Genomic DNA, 17465 nt, shown 5'->3' on the forward strand with positions numbered 1-17465 from the left:
ACAATCACTAGATCATTTACCTGTCGCTGATTAGATTTAGATACTGTATGTTCTTTTTTCCTAATCTGTTTTTATGTTCTATTTCTAGTACATTATTAAAGGAGTTGTTCATAAAAACAAAATGAAAAAAAAAAAAAAAAAAAAATTCTTTCAGATCAACTGGTGCCAGAGATTTGTAATTTACTTCTATTAAAAATGTCAAGTCTTCCAGTACTTATCAACTGCTAAATGTCCTACAGGAAGTGGTGTAATCCCGTGTGACACAGTGCTCTTTACTGCCACCTCTGTCCATGTCAGGAACTGTCCAGATCAGTAGCAAATCCTAATAGAAGACCTCTCCTGCTCTCCAGACTGGAAAAAATACCACTCCATGCAGGACATACAGCAGCTGACAAGTACTGGAAGACTCAAGATTTTTTTTTTAATAGAAGTAAACTACAAATGTCTGTCACCGGATTTGAAAGAAATAAAAATTGGTGAACTACCCCTTTAATCTATTGCCTCTTACTGGTGCCCTCTTTTGCTGTAATGCTGTAGATCCCTTTCCAGGAGCCTCCTGCTAATCAACACAGACAGAACAGGAAGTCTAGACGATAAAGAGCAAGATTTCAGGATTAAGATATAAATATCTCTCCGGCTGACAATCACCCCCTGCAATAAGGACGTAAGTTTCCTCATCTTGGCTAAAGATCTAAGGTTATTACAGAGATTATGAAGAAAATATTAAAACTATATGCAGTAAAGCTATGTGAAATAGAAAAAAAAATATTTTTTCAGGTCAGATCCTATTATCCATAACAGTATGTTAATGGTGACATCATGCCCAGCTAACACATCATGTGACCCATAACGCCTTAAATAAGAGCAGCATAAACTAGTAATAGAATAATAGAAACAGAAATGTTAAACAGATGTATGTTAAACAGTGTATTACTTACATCATTGTTCAGCCGTTCTCCTAATATGCAGGAGAATAGGATTCTTGCCACACCCCTCCCCCCGCCCTCCAGCTGCTGATTGACAGGTGACTGCCTATATGCTGCAGTGAAATGATAGAATCAGGGATTTGATCAGATCCCGGGAAATGATTAAATGAACGCGCCGTTCCATCATTTCCCTAGGGAATCAAATCCCTGACCCCTTTCAGGTGTGCCGCTCTGCTCCCCCATCCGCCACACCGCCATATGCCTGCCGGGGAGGTGTGCCGCTCTGCTCCCCCATCCGCCTCCGCCGCAATGCCTGCTGTGAGTTCCCATCCACCGCCATACGCCTGCCGGGAGGTGTGCCACTCTGCTCCCCAGTCCGCCTCCGCCGCGTAGCGTAGAGGCGGGTGACTGCTCGATCGTTTATTCCATCATTTCCCTGAAAGGGGTCAGTGATTTGATCAAATCCCAAGGGAAATGATGGAACAGCGTGTTCATTTCATCATTTCCCGGGATTTGATCAAATCCCTGGATTCTATCATTTCACTGCAGCATAAACACAGCATGGATAGATAGCTAGCAATCAGCAGCTGGTGGGCGGAGTTTTCTGCTTCTCATGAATATCCAGGACTACTGGGCTCATGCACATAATGGAGAGGACTACTTATTGTCCATGTTATTCAGGAGGAGATCTCTGGATCAGCTGCACAGAACAATGTGAGTGATACATCATTCTGTTCAGCTTCTCTGTCACTAATTTATGCTACTCTGAGATAGGACACCATAATCCTACTGACAGAGTCTCACAGCAACATTCCCTATAAGCTGCGCAGCCGTTCAGCTGACCCCGCTCACTGCCTCCAGCCGCCCGCTCAGCTCGAGATCTCTGGGCGGCGGCTCGCAACGAACACTGTATCTTCGTCCTTTTCTGGACACAGATACAGATAGAATGGCGGTGCTTGTACCAGCCCTGCCATTCCTTCTCATAGACTGCAGGAACCTTTGACCCACAGAAGAATGAATGCTCCGTCTCTGCTGACATCTTTGGCCGAGACAGGAAATTTTCTATGGGGATTCATAGATAACCGAGACGGAGTTCCTGTCTCGGCCAGAGATGTCAGCAGAGAGCACTGTGAATATAAAACATTTCATGCATGACATACAGCAGCTAATAAGTATGGGAAGACTTGAGATTTTTTAATAGAAGTAAATTACAAATCTATATAACTTTCTGATATCAGTTGATTTGAAAGAAATAGATTTTCGCTGGACAACCCCTTTAAGGCAACGGACGTTGTTTTTGAGCGCAGTAAGATTTAAAAAACAGCGGTTCGTACATTTATAGGTTCATAATGCGGGTGGAATACATTTTCTTTATCTTGTAGAAACCAAAAGCTCCAACAAGTAGTAACCCTGGCACCACCAGCCATAGCGGCTGCTCTGATCCTTTTGTAAACTGTTTCACTCCAGGAACTATTGTTCAGGATTTTGTGTTAAGAAGCATTAATTACAGTGGAAGGAAAAGCTTACACCCTTCCTGCTGTGCTGGAGCCCTAACCCCAACCTATGCCAGCGACTAGCACTGTACAAGGACATTACAGAGCATGTAGATGTGTGTATGGCTGACAAGGTAGGTGACAAGGGTCTGGGTAACGTCATGGCGAAATAACACCATCTCAGTCTTGATGAAAAAAAAAAATCTTCTTTCTTACAGATTAAAGAACAAGAATATATACATCAGAGTGACCTGGGAAATCAGACGTGAGAACATTACAGTGCGGACTTACAAATACTCGTAGGTATCGGCTCATTCAGAATGTATGCTCTGTTCCATGCTTTGTATGCTTAGGTGCTTAATTGTGACTTAAAGGGGTTGTTCACCAAATCAATTTTTCTTTCAGATCAACTAGTGCCAAATAGTGCCAGAGATTTGTAATTTACTTCTAATAAAAAAAAATAATCCCTTACTTATCAGCTGCTGTATGTCCTACAGGAAGTGGTGTATTCTTTCCAGTCTGGAGAGCAGGAGAGGTTTTCTATGGGGATTTGCTACTGATCTGGACAGTTCCTGACATGGACAGAGGTGGCAGCAGAGAGCACTGGGTCAGACTGGAGAGAATATGCCACTTCCTGCACGATATACAGCCGCTGATAAGTATGGGACATTTTTTAATAGAAGTAAATTACAAATCTCTGGCACTTGCTGGGAAAAGTTGATTTTAAAGTATTTTTTTTAACCACCCCTTTAAAACTAATACAACATAAGAACACAAGTAAAAAATGTTGACTCAGTATTGATATTAAGCAAAAAGTATTATAGGAGTATTGTTATATCTACATAGAATTCCAGATTTAGGGTCCATTTACACAGAAAGATTATCTGACAGATTATTTGCCAAAGATTTAAGCCAAATCCAGAAACAGACTATAAACAGAGATCAGCTCATAAAGGAAAGCCTGAGATTTCTCCTCTTTTCAAATCCATTCCTGGCTTTGGCTTCAAATCTTTGGCAGATAATCTGTCAGATAATCTTTCTGTGTAAATGAACCCTAAAGTTCTACACTAGAGAGGAGCCCAGCTCCAGTATGCTCATACGGCATTTGATACAGCTATAGGCTATGTTCACACAATGTAAATTTGTCGATTGTTGCCGATTTACAACAATGGCCGTGAATAATATGAAACTTATATTGTGCTGCCGTCTATGGAATCACGTCCGGAGTGTATACACATAGGGGGAGATTTATCAAACATGGTGTAAAGTAAAACTGTCTCAGTTGCCCCTAGCAACCAATCAGATTCCACCTTTCATTTTCCAAAGAGTCTGTGAGGAATGAAAGGTGGAATCTGATTGGTTGCTAGGGGCAACTGAGCCAGTCTCACTTTACACCATGTTTGATAAATCTCCCCCATAGTATACACTCCAGTATACAATGTCAGTTTTCTGCGGCTGCTATTCATTGAACCTGTCAGTTCACACAGGTTGATCTTTATTTCTGATGTGGGTGCACCCGTATCTGAATTTCCCACTGCACACAATGGAGCGTGCGGCCAGAGCCGCACGCTCCATTGTGTGCAGTGGGAAATTCGGATGCGGTCGCACACCATCCGAATTCTTCAGAAATGAAGATCATCGGCAGAACCGGCCGGGATGACCTTCTCTGACACCGACCCTTCTCCGACCCGTTCTGCGTCAACATGGCCATAAGCTGTATCCATGTTTTCCACGGCTCCCTAGCGCTGCGTCCAACTTCTTCAGCCACCGGTAATCAAATGCCGAACGATCGGACTTGAGCTGGACTCCATTCCACACCAGCCACAGGTAGGGCCGTAAATGAGATGGACGTTCTAGCCATACGGTAGTATAGTGAGTCACAATGGTAAGTGTTTCCACTTATTATTACTATTATTCTATGTTTTTTGTTACTACGTCAGCTTTTCAGCATCTTTTTCCGCGTCATCCGCCTCTCTACCCTCTCCATCTCGCCGCTCTCTCTTTTCTTCTTTAGAGATGATGCTCGGTGTGTTTTCCTTCTGCCCCCTCCCTGTAACATCTGATGCTCTCCTGTCCTTCCTGTTGAAGGATACAATAGGGTTTTGTCATGGTAACCAGAGCGTTCCCAGTTAGCAGCCCCAGCTTCCCTCCCTCCCTCCATCGCCCTGCCTCTCCCTCCCCCTCTCTCAGGCCTTATCTCCCTGCAGTTTGCCAAGGCTAGCTGGGATCTGTGGGGCGATCCGGGGATGGGCAGCGGGCACTCTATCCCTTGGCTCCTGCGCATGGCTCGGCATTTCTTGGATTGGCTCATGTAGATGCTGCTCCATCATCACCAGGATGAACGTTGCGCTTCAGAATCTCAGCAACAGCGTGAGTGCCGGGGAGATCTATATACACCGGGTGCACGTTCATTTATTTCTCATCACCCATAGAGACTGACGGACTAAAGGAGGTGTATACAAGGCGTATACAAGGCTGCATGTAACGCGCACTGATGGAGGTGTATACAGGGCTGTATGTACTGTGCACTGATGGAGGTGTATACAAGCCTGTATGTAATGTGCACTGATGGAGGTGTATACAGGGCTGCATGTAACGTGCACTGATGGAGGTGTATACAGAGCTGTATGTACTGTGCACTGATGGAGGTGTATACAGGGCTGTATGTACTGTGCACTGATGGAGGTGTATACAGGGCTGCATGTAACGTGCACTGATGGAGGTGTATACAGAGCTGTATATAATGTGCACTGATGGAGGTGTATACAGAGCTGTATATAATGTGCACTGATGGAGGCGTATACAGAGCTGTATGTACTGTGCACTGATGGAGGTGTATACAGAGCTGTATATAATGTGCACTGATGGAGGCGTATACAAGGCTGTATGTACTGTGCACTGTTTGAGGTGTATACAGGGCTGTATGTACTGTGCACTAATGGAGGTGTATACAGGGCTGTATGTACTGTGCCCTGATGGAGGTGTATACAGGGCTGCATGTAACGTGCACTGATGGAGGTGTATACAGAGCTGTATATAATGTGCACTGATGGAGGTGTATACAAGGCTGTATGTACTGTGCACTGTTTGAGGTGTATACAAGGCTGTATGTACTGTGCACTGATGGAGGTGTATACAGGGCTGTATGTACTGTGCACTGATGGAGGTGTATACAGGGCTGTATGTACTGTGCACTGATGGAGGTGTATACAGGGCTGTATGTACTGTGCACTGATGGAGGCGTATACTAGGCTGTATGTACTGTGCACTGATGGAGGTGTATACAGGGCTGTATGTAGTGTGCACTGATGGAGGTGTATACAGGGCTGTATGTACTGTGCACTGATGGAGGTGTATACAGGGCTGTATGTACTGTGCACTGATGGAGGTGTATACAGGGCTGTATGTACTGTGCACTGATGGAGGTGTATACAGGGCTGTATGTACTGTGCACTGATGGAGGTGTATACAGGGCTGTATGTACTGTGCACTGATGGAGGTGTATACAGGGCTGTATGTACTGTGCACTGATGGAGGTGTATACAGGGCTGTATGTACTGTGCACTGATGGAGGTGTATACAAGCACTTTGCACTTTACTTCTATTTAAAAATCTCCAGTCTTCCCATACTTATCAGGAGCTGTATATCCTGCAGGAAGTTGTGTTTTCTTTCCAATCTAGGGAGAGAGGAGAGGGAGAAAACAGGGGCGCCTCCTGGTGTAGTAAATAAGGGTAAAGAGTGTCGAACACAAAGAGGGTGTTGCACTCACCTGGGAGAGTTGTGCGAAATTATAGGCACAACTCTACAGTAGACATAGGGAGTAGGACACCGCAGCTCCTGCCGGGGTACGTCCAAGGGAGGCGTACAATGGAAAGTGCAGATTGCCAGCCGATGCAGGCTTCAGGACCGTGTGAGATCCCGGCTTGTAGTAGGGCGCTGGTGTCCAGAAGTACCACAGACTGGAGTGGTTATTGCATGAAAAGAATATTTATTTAAAACGACGCGTTTCGGCCGCCAAATATAAGGTGGCCTTTCTCAAGTTCAAGTTCTTTCCAATCTGACACAGTATTCTCTGCTGCCACCTCTGTCCATGTCAGGAACTGTCCAGAGCAGCAGCAAATCCCCATAGAAAACCTCTCCTGCTTTGGACAGTTCCTGACATGGACAGAGGTGGCAGCAGAGAGCACTGTGTCAGATTGGAAAGAAAACACAACTTCCTGCAGGACATACAGCAGCTGATAAGTACTGAAAGACTTGAGATTTTTTTAAAAGAAATAAGTTATAAATCTTCAGCACTTTCTGACACCAGTTGATTTAAACGATTTTTTTTGCTGGAGGTCCCCTTTAACTTCGGAAGTGAAAGATTCAATTCTACTAATCTGGTAGCGTGTGTCACAATACATACATATATTAATCACATCTTACTGCTTCCTTATGTAAAGATATTCACGTAAACCTGATGTTATTTTGTTAAATGTTTACAGACCCCCTATAGTACATTACTGCTGTAGGTGTTTCAGCTAGGTAACATTGTATCATAAATGTGGGCTAAGTGACGTTATATCATATACTCACTATTGCCCCCGCTGTGCCCTACATTGCTCTTAGGGTCCATTTACACAGAAAGATTATCTGACAGATTATCTGCCAAAGACTTGAAGCCAAAGCCAGAAACAGACTATAAACAGAGATCAGGTCATAAAGGAAAGACTGAGATTTCTCCTCTTTTCAGATCCATTCCTGGCTTTGGCTTCAAATCTTTGGCAGATAATCTGTCAGATAATCTTTATGTGTAAATGCACCATTAGAAGTAGCCTAATGCTGCGTTTACACGGAACGATAATTCGCCCGGGTCCGGGTCTTCTCTCTGGGTCCTGCGTCAGCTCAGACAGGCTGCTCAGCCAATCACTGGCAGGGTCCACCGTGGCCAGTGATTGGCTGAGCAGCCTGTAAGCTGAAACAGGCCGCTCTGGAGCTGCAGTGTGCGGGACCCGATGAGAAGCAGAGCGCAAGATGAGCCCTGGACCATGGATAGGTAATGTATAGAGTTTAAGCAAGGGCGGCAAGGACGTCGGTAACAATGTCCATGCAGCCCTTGTTAAACGATTATCGGGCCGTGTAATAGGCCCAGTAAACGAAGGCCGAACTAGCAAATTGGCGCTGGTTTACAGTTATTATTGGGCCCCCATCGGCCGTGTAATACCACCCTTACACACAAGGTGCCTATAGCGCTCGTTGTGAGTGTCAAACAACGGTCATTGTTCCATTAAAAATTGCATCGAAACCGATACACTATGTGAGCAACGGCCATTGTTTGCATTGACTTAAATGCAAAACATTTGTCTATGACAAGAACAGACATTGTTTTAATTAAAATGCAAATATCTTGTCATAAAAAAATATGTTGTGTGAACATAGCCTATGGCGGTATCCATGTTTCCCAGGACTCCCTAGGGCTGCATCCAACTTCCCCAAGTTGGAGAAAGTTTTTGGTCGGATTTTAGAGGCACCAATGGTACTTTGCCATGACGCACTTAAAATATGCTGCAAAATTGAAATTAAATTATTTGTGCAGTGAAATAGAAAAAACAAAATAAAAATTTTTATTTGGCTTTACACCATTTGCCATGTAGTAAAACCGATGTGTTATTTATGTTACCCAGGTCAGTACAATTACAACGATATCCAATTTATATTATAGCTTTTATATTATTTTACTACTTTTAAAAATTCAAACTTTAAAACAAGTAACTGTGTTTAAAACTGCTGTATTCTGATCCCTATTATGCTTTTATTTTTTGGTTTATGGGGCTGTTTGACTGCTTATTTTTACTGCCATGATCTCTACTTTTTATCAGTACCTAACTTGTGTGTGTGCAACTTTTTGATCATTTTTCTTAACATTTTTCTGGATGTGACCAAAAATCCTGAAATTTTGTACTTTGGTGAGTTTTGTGCTTATGCCATTTACCGTGTGAGATCAGGAATATGATAATAGATATAGAGAGGGGTCACACATAGTGATATACAGGGGGTCACACATAGTGATATAGAGAGGGGTAACACATAGTGATATACAGGGGGTCACACATAGTGATATAGAGGGGTCACACATAGTGATATACAGGGGGTCACACATAGTGATATACAGGGGGTCACACATAGTGATATAGAGGGGTCACACATAGTGATATACAGGGGGTCACACATAGTGATATAGAGAGAGGTCACACATAGTGATATAGAGAGGGGTCACACATAGTGATATAGAGAGGTCACACACAGTGATATAGAGAGGTCACACATAGTGATATAGAGAGGGGTCACACATAGTGATATAGAGAGGGGTCACACATAGTGATATAGAGAGGGGTCACACATAGTGATATACAGGGGGTCACACATAGGGATATACAGGGGGTCACACATAGTGATATAGAGAGGGGTCACACATAGTGATATACAGGGGGTCACACATAGTGATATAGAGGGGGTCACACATAGTGATATAGAGAGGGGTCACACATAGTGATATAGAGGGGTCACACATAGTGATATACAGGGGGTCACACATAGTGATATAGAGGGGTCACACATAGTGATATAGAGAGGTCACACATAGTGATACAGAGAGGTCACACATAGTGATATAGAGAGGGGTCACACAGAGTGATATAGAGAGGGGTCACACAGTGATATAGAGAGGGGTCACACATAGTGATATAGAGAGGGGTCACATATAGTGATATAGAGGGGTCACAACTGGTGATATAGAGAGGGGTCACACACAGTGATATAGAGAGGGGTCACACATAGTGATATAGAGAGGGGTCACACATAGTGATATAGAGAGGGGTCACACAGTGATATAGAGAGGGGTCACACATAGTGATATAGAGGGGTCACACATAGTGATATAGAGAGGGGTCACACATAGTGATATAGAGAGGGGTCACACATAGTGATATAGAGAGGGGTCACACAGTGATATAGAGAGGGGTCACACATAGTGATATAGAGGGGTCACACATAGTGATATAGAGAGGGGTCACACATAGTGATATAGAGAGGGGTCACACATAGTGATATAGAGAGGGGGGTCACACATAGTAATATAGAGAGGGGTCACACATAGTGATATAGAGAGGGGTCACACATCGTGATATAGAGAGGGGTCACACATAGTGATATAGAGGGGTCACACATAGTGATATAGAGAGGGGTCACACATAGTGATATAGAGGGGGGTCACACATAGTGATATAGAGGGGGGTCACACATAGTGATATAGAGAGGGGTCATAGTGATATAGAGGTCACACAGTGATATAGAAGGTCACTGTGTGGGGATGCAATAGCACACACACACACAGCTTGCTGCAGCCATAGCACACATACACACACACACACTCGGCTTGCTGCGGCCATAGCACACATACACACAGCCTACTGCAGCCATAGCGCGCACACACACACACACACACACACACACACACACACACACACACACACAGCCTGCACAGACAACAGCACAGATCTCCCCCACACAATGGACTCTTCCAGCTCAGAAACAAACTGCCAAATAGTGACCGTCAACTTTTCCCCGACCCCCTTATGTAATAGGGCCAGTGTCCTATTAGAATGGTTTTTTTAATTTAAATAAAGTTTTTTATTATAAATTTCTGAGATATAACAGTGAAAAACCACACTTCCAGTATATCAACAACAAATTATTACAATATCAAAAGTAACAACACACCCAAAAGAGACCCCCTCTACTCCTACTCCAGGACCCTCCCCCAACCCCAGCGCGCAAAAACAAAAAAAAAAAAAAAAGGGGGGAAAGAAAAAGAAAGGAAAAAAAAAAAATAATAAAAAACCAACCCTTACAAGCCAAAACCTGCTTCTTATACCCTTATGTCCTATTAGAATGTTGCTCATAATATATATTCATGAGCAAAACTTGTAAAATTCATATGAAAATTCAATTCTACATTTTTTAAAGATTTTTTTAAAGCTGGAGTCTGAGTCGGTACATTTCCGACTTCACCTTTCATTTTCCAAAGAGTCTGTGAGGAATGAAAGGTGGAATCTGATTGGTTGCTAGGGGCAACTGAGCCAGTCTCACTTTACTCCGTGTTTGATTAATCTCCCCCTAGGTGTCTCCCTTCACTGTGCATGTAGACTGCTGCTATATATCCACATTCAGTAGCAGACAATCCTGAGGGTGCTCGCATTGTACGGTCAGCTCTTCTGCCACACAGCACAACAACCTCTGTAACCACACAGCGATATTATACTGACTGAATTGTTGTATAACACAGAGCATTGTCTCCTGGTAAGCACGCATGGGTGATAGTATAATTAGCAAACGTTAATAATATAATTAGACAAAGTTAATTGCCCTCAGTTGATATACAACCTGCATGATGAACAGGTGTCTTTCCTTGCGTAAGCGCACAAAGGATGGGGACTATTTTTTTGAACAGACAAAAGACCAAATATCAGCGCAGAGGCAGCATGGAGCACAGTTTGGTCGTGTCTATAACAATGATTGTAAAATACAAGTATATTGTAAAACTGCTTGCCATTTACACTTTGTACCAGCTTGATTGAAGGGGGTTATTCAGTGAACTTCTCTTTACTTCAAATCAACTGGTTTCAGAAAGTTCTATAAATTTGTAATTTACTTCTATTTAAAAATCGCCATTCTTCCCATACTTATCAGCCGCTGTATGTCCTGCAGGAAGTGGTGTATTCTTTCCAGTCTGACACAGTGCTCTCTGCTGCCACCTCTGTTCATGTCAGGGACTGTCCAGAGCAGTAGCAAATCACCATGGAAAACCTCTCCTGCTCTGGACAGTTCCTGTCTCGGACAGAGGTGGCAGCAGAGAGCACTGTGTCAGATTGAAAACAAAATGTTTTCTGCAGGACATACAGTAGCAGATAAGTATTGGAAGCCTGGAGATTTTTAAATAGAAGTAAATTACAAATCTGTATAACTTTCTGAAACCAGTTGATTTGAAAGAAAAATATTTTCGCTGGAGTACCCCTTTATTTTGTGTTCTTGTGGCTGTTTTACTAAATACCTTACAGCCAATTGTCTTGTTGTGTCACTGCCACATTGTACCACACCTTACTATCGTTGGTTCTCCTTTAACTTTTATAGCCAAGTCTGATTTGATCAAAAATATTTAAATGTCTTAATTTTGACAATCTATTTCAAACCAGCTCCTCTTTTATCCAGTTATCTATATGAGACATGTGCATAATCAGCTAGTACTGATGCTGTAATATGTAGTATATAATCATATTTTATATCTAAGGCTTCTTTATGGTGTTGAATTTGTGCTTGATATTTTTGTCATGCTTTTATGTATGCCAGGATTAGTAAAATAGTTGAATTAAAGGGGTACACCGGCGAAAATATTTTTTCTTTGAAATCAACTGGTTTCAAAAAGTTATATAGATTTGTAACTTACTTCTATTTAAAAATCTCAATTCTTCCCTTACTTATCAGCTGCTGCATGTCCTGCAGGAAGTGATGTGTTTTTTTCAGTCTGACACAGTGCTCTCTGCTGCCACAACTGTCCAGAGCAGGAGAGGTTTTCTATGGGGATTTGCTGCAGAGGTGGCAGCAGAGAGCATTGCGTCAGATTGGGATACACCACTTCCTGCAGGACATACAGCAGCTGATAAGTACTGGAAGACGGTAGATTTTTAAATAGAAATAAATTACAAGTCTATATAACTTTCTGACACCAGTTGATTTAAAAGAAAGAGATTCTTGCTGGAGTGTGCCTTTAATCTTCAAAGGAACCTATAAAATTATCTGATATGTCTGTTTTGGGAGCCACATTATTGGGTAGCTATTATTTAGATTACTCAGTTATAGAATAAGTGACATAGATAATTTCCCTGAATGGGTCACAAGAAACCGCCTGCATACTAGGACCAGATAGTCCTCACCAAGTTTGTTACAATTCCAATGTTCTATCTGACTGTGTTAGTTCTAGATATCTTGTTGTCGGTGTTGCTTTCTTTCACAATGCTTTTGCGTTTTCTTTTCTTATATTTTGTAAATTAAAGGAGAAGTCTGGCGAAAAGTTTTATTAAAGTATTGTACTGCCCCCCAAAAGTTATACAAATCACCAATATACACTTGTTTTGGGAAATGCTTATAAAGTGCTTTTTTCCCTGCACTTACTATTGCATCAAGGCTTCACTTCCTGGATACCATGGTGATGTCACTTCCTGGATACCATGGTGATGTCACTTCCTGGATAACATGGTGATGTCACTTCCTGGATAACATGGTGATGTCATTTTCTGGATAACATGGTGATGTCACTTCCTGAAAAACATGGTGATGTCACTTCCTGGATAACATGGTGATGTTACTTCCTGACTCCCAACCCGACTCCCAGAGCTGTGCGGGCTGTGGCTGCTGGATAGGATGATGGCAGAGGGATGCTCAGTGTCCCTCCAGTGCCCTGTGTCCCCCTGCCATCATCCTCTCCAGCAGCCACAGCCCGCACAGCTCTGGGAGTCGGGTTGTGACATCACCATGTTATCTTAGAAGTGACATCACCATGTTATCCAGGAAGTGACATCACCGTGTTATCCAGAAAGTGACATCACCATGTTATCCAGGAAGTGACATCACCATGTTATCCAGGAAATGACATCACCATGTTATCCAGGAAGTGACATCACCATATTATCCAGGAAGTGAAGCCTTGATGCAGTAGTAAGTGCAGGGAAAAAAGCACTTTATAAGCATTTCCCGTAATAAGTGTATATTGGTGATTTGTATAACTTTTGGGGGGCAATACAATACTTTAATAAAAATTTTCTCCGGTCTTCTCCTTTAATATTTGCCCTCCGATTATTTGCTCACACTTCACCATGTTATAGTATAGAATATATTTTCTTTTTTCACCTGCCTTTTCCAGATGTCTGACTACAAACGTGCCACATTTCATGATGAAGATGTTCCTGACCCTACACAGGAGACAGCTTCATCTCCTGATACTGTAGAGGTATGAGACAATCTGTACAACATCTGTTTTTACCTGTTTATATATATATTCCATGATATGAATCAGGAAGAAACGCAAAATCGGCACTTAGGGCCGGCCTTAGGGTAGATGGCGGCCTGTACGGAAATTGCTTTCAGCGCCCTCCCCCATCAGGCACAATGCTTTCAGAGACACAACTACATGAGATTAGAATATATACAGCTCATATACTGTGGAGAAAGTGCATCACTCATTGTTCTTATTGTCCACATAGACCCCTTTAAAGGGGTTGTCCGGCGAAAAAAATTATTCACAGAATAACACACATTAAAAAGTTATACAACTTTGTAATGTATGTTATGTCTGTGAATGGCCCCCTTCCCCGTGTTTCCCCCCACCCACGCTAGACCCGGAAGTGTGGTGCATTATACTCACCGCATGTCGTGTCGTCCACGGTCTCCGATCGTCAGCAGTGACGTCTTCTTCGTAAGTTCGGCGGATCTTCCCGAGTGCCGGCCGCCCTCTGCAGCGTCATCCGAAGCTCAGCCGCGATTGGCTGAGCATAACTGTGCTCAGCCAATCGCGGCTGAGCAGCTGATGACGTGGCCGCGTCATCAGCCGCTCAGCCGCGATTGGCTGAGCACAGTTATGCTCAGCCAATCGCGGCTGAGCTTCGGATGACGCTGCAGAGGGCGGCCAGCACTCGGGAAGATCCGCTGGCCTCCCGAAGAAGACGTCACTGCTGAGGATCGGAGACCGTGGTCGGCACGTGACAGGTAATGTATAGCGCACCACACTTCCGGGTACACGGGTGGGGGTGGTGGGACACGGGGAAGGGGGCCATTCACAGACATAACATACATTACAAAGTTGTATAACTTTGTAATGTGTGTTATTCTGTGAATAATTTTTTTCGCCGGACAACCCCTTTAAGGACACACTAATGGTGTGTTTACACAGACAGATTTTCTACAGATTATTGAAGCAAAAGCCAGGAATGGATTTGAAAAGAGGAGAACTCTTAGGGTGGTATTACACGAAGCGATTTTTTTCAATTAACGATTAACGATAAACGATCTCCAACGATCGCAATACCGGTTGCCTAATAATCGTTCGTTTTACTACACGGAAAGATTATCGGTTATATTGGAGCAACAAAATTCAAGAACACTCCCCTTTCAATTTGCGAATGAACAGGGAACGGCTAACGACATCTTATTCAAACGAACGATGTGCGAACGATGTGTAAAAGACAAACGATAAAAATAGATTCAAAACCTATTAAACGACCAGCGACCAATCGTTCGTCGTTTAATCGTTGTCTACTATTACACTTAAAGATAATCGTTCAAATACGACCGATTGAACGATTATTCGAACGATAATTGCTTCGTGTAATACCACCCTTAGTCTATTAGTCTTTCCTCTATGACCTGTTCTCTGTTTATAGTGTGTTCCTGGCTTTGGCTTTAAAAATCTGTCAGATAAATCTGTCTGTGTAAACGACCCCCTAGTCTCCCCGGACAGTATCAAGTATCAATAAATATTACCACCATACAGTGATTAAATATTTTCTCCATTCTACAGCTGCTGATATCACTACATTATACCGCCACACCATGACCACTATCACTACCACAAAATACCCTATAAGAGAGTGCAGTTACATCCAGTGACTCACAGGAGGCGTTCACTTCTCTTTTTCGCGCTGGGCATTTCTAATTCCTCTCCTGGCCATAAATCCTCTCTCCAGATTCTACCAGAGAAACAGTTTAAGCTTCTTGCTCCAGAACATATAGTATTTAGGTCCCTTGTGGTTCTTCTGTTGCTTCATATAGTTTTAAGGCTCTCTTGTGCCCCCAAATAGTAGCTAGATATGCTCTCCTATATAGTATAGACTCCTCTGAGCATTCCCCATATAATATATCCCCCCATGTGTACCATGCCCATATAGTAAAGACCCCCCATATGCAGCATAGACTTCCTCTGTGTAGCCCCCACTGTGTGGAATTTCCATATAGTATAGCCTCCCATGTGCAGCATCTTTGACATCCCCATCTAGTAAAGCCCTCCCATGTGCACCATCCCCATATTGTACAGGCCCCTATTTGCAGCATTGTTTTTGGTTTATTACGTTATTTTAATGTATATCCAATAAATTTAACTTTTTAGGCTTATCATTCATTCTTTATGTACTAGCCCATTTGCAGCATCCCAATATATTGTAGCCCTCCCATGTGCAGCATCCCAATATTGTAAAGGCCCCTTCATTGCAGTATCCCCATATAGTGAAGCCCCCTATGTACAGCATCCCCATGTAGTAAAGGCCCCTTCATGTGCATCATCCCAATATAGTAAAGGCCCCACCTGAACCATCCCTATATACAGCATCCCCATATATTATCGTCCCCCCATGTGCGTTATCCCTATATATTATAGCCGCCATGTGCAGCATCCCCATGTAGTGAAGCCCTCCATGTGCAGCATCCCTATACTTTCTAGCCCACTCCATGCGTAGCATCCCTATATAATATAGCCCCCCCCCCCCCCCCCCCCGCGTTTTTGTCACCTTTTGTCGTCCCGCAGCTAGGCCATGTAATGTCAGAGGGAAAGAAAGATCAGCAAACAAAAACGCCTCAACCACAACATAGACCATTCACACATAAAGTCAAAAAAACGCTAGGAAAAAATACCAATGCACAGAAAAAAAAGCATTGTTGTTTTTTCTGGCAGTTTTTTTTAGGTCTGAAAAATGCCAGACAAAAAGTGTATGTAAGGGCACCCTTAGGAATATACAGTATGAGTGTGCCTCTCTGTCTCTATCATATCTGTAGCTCTCTCCCTGGATTGTGATTGACAGCACAGGAGCAGAGCTTTGAATCTCCGTCCCTCACTTCCTAGTCACTGTCTAAATTACTGACAACAAAAAAAACAAAGGGCAACAGCAACCTACAGATGCAAGTGCTTACCATATTTACTCCCCCCGGTGTACACACAGCAAAAACCTGCTCTATAGATATTAAAAGGACCATGTCTCTGAGGACATCTTACCGTGGTGACATGGTACACTTTGTTTCAGGGGTGTAACTAGAAATGGCCCCTTCCCAGCTGACCAATAAGCCGTCAAGCGATCATAACTGCATCAGTAGTGCTTTCAGTTAAAGGGACATTTGCAGATCCTGCACAACCCCCTTGGCTACCTGGTGCTGCAGATGGTGACAGCTTAGGGGTCCCAGTGTATTGCAGGAGTAGGCAATGGGGCTCTCTGATGCGGTGGGCCCCATAGCAGCCTCTATGGCTGCTATAATGGTAGTTACACCCCTGCTCTGTTTGATCAAACAGTTTGCTAAGATCCTCACTTTTTAATATCTATACAGCAGGTTTTTATCCTGTGTACACCAGGGGGAGTATATATGGTAAGCACTTGCACCTGTAGGTTGCTGTTGCCCTTTGAAAATAACCTGACCATTTTACAGATGTTGGCACATGTTATGCATCACACGTCCTTGTATCTTTGATCTTGTCTCTTCAGGTCGGTTTTCGGAAGGGAAGAGGACACATCTTTAGTTCCCTTGGAGGTCGATCTCAGACTGAAATCTTTCTGGGAGCCCTGAGTGCAGTTCTAGGATTGTTGCTCATTGGAAGTCTAATTGCTTTAGGAGTTCAGCAAGTATCAGGTACCAAGGAGATTCATGGTCTTCTTACTTTCATTTCACAAATTCTCCACTTGCTGGATTGTGTATAAGGCTGGGTTCACACTACGAAAAACGGATTGCAAAAACATAGTGTGAACGCAGCCTAATGATACGAACAGATGTCATACTAAAATCTCATTAGGAATTATAAGAAATTATAGTTCATTATGAAGCATTATAATATTATAATAACAGTAGGAAGGCCACTGTAAGGAAGGAGAGGGATGAGTGGGTTATGCTACGTTTACACAAAGTGATAATTCGCCCAATCGATCGTTTAACGATTTTGAAGCAACAATTTAGACGAATAAATAGTTAGAAAAATCGCTA

The 17465-nt window shown here is 43.0% G+C and overlaps 1 protein-coding gene across 2 annotated transcripts in view; it reads left to right on the forward strand.

Moving 5' to 3' along the window:
* Positions 1–4189: 4189 nt before the first annotated feature.
* The window catches only part of ECE2 (endothelin converting enzyme 2), a 68967-nt gene continuing 55691 nt past the window's right edge, over positions 4190–17465 (forward strand). The window contains exons 1-3 of one of the 2 annotated variants that reach the window (XM_069973464.1): positions 4190–4246; positions 13375–13461; positions 16973–17117. In XM_069973464.1, the coding sequence (XP_069829565.1) occupies positions 13375–13461; positions 16973–17117 (232 nt within the window). In that variant the 5' untranslated portion in view covers positions 4190–4246. Of the gene's footprint in view, positions 4247–4648; positions 4790–13374; positions 13462–16972; positions 17118–17465 lie in introns of those variants that run through there. The other variant, XM_069973463.1, reaches the window with a different exon arrangement.

Source organism: Dendropsophus ebraccatus, chromosome 6 (genome assembly GCF_027789765.1).
Source record: "Dendropsophus ebraccatus isolate aDenEbr1 chromosome 6, aDenEbr1.pat, whole genome shotgun sequence".
Classification (NCBI taxonomy): Eukaryota; Metazoa; Chordata; class Amphibia; order Anura; family Hylidae; genus Dendropsophus; species Dendropsophus ebraccatus.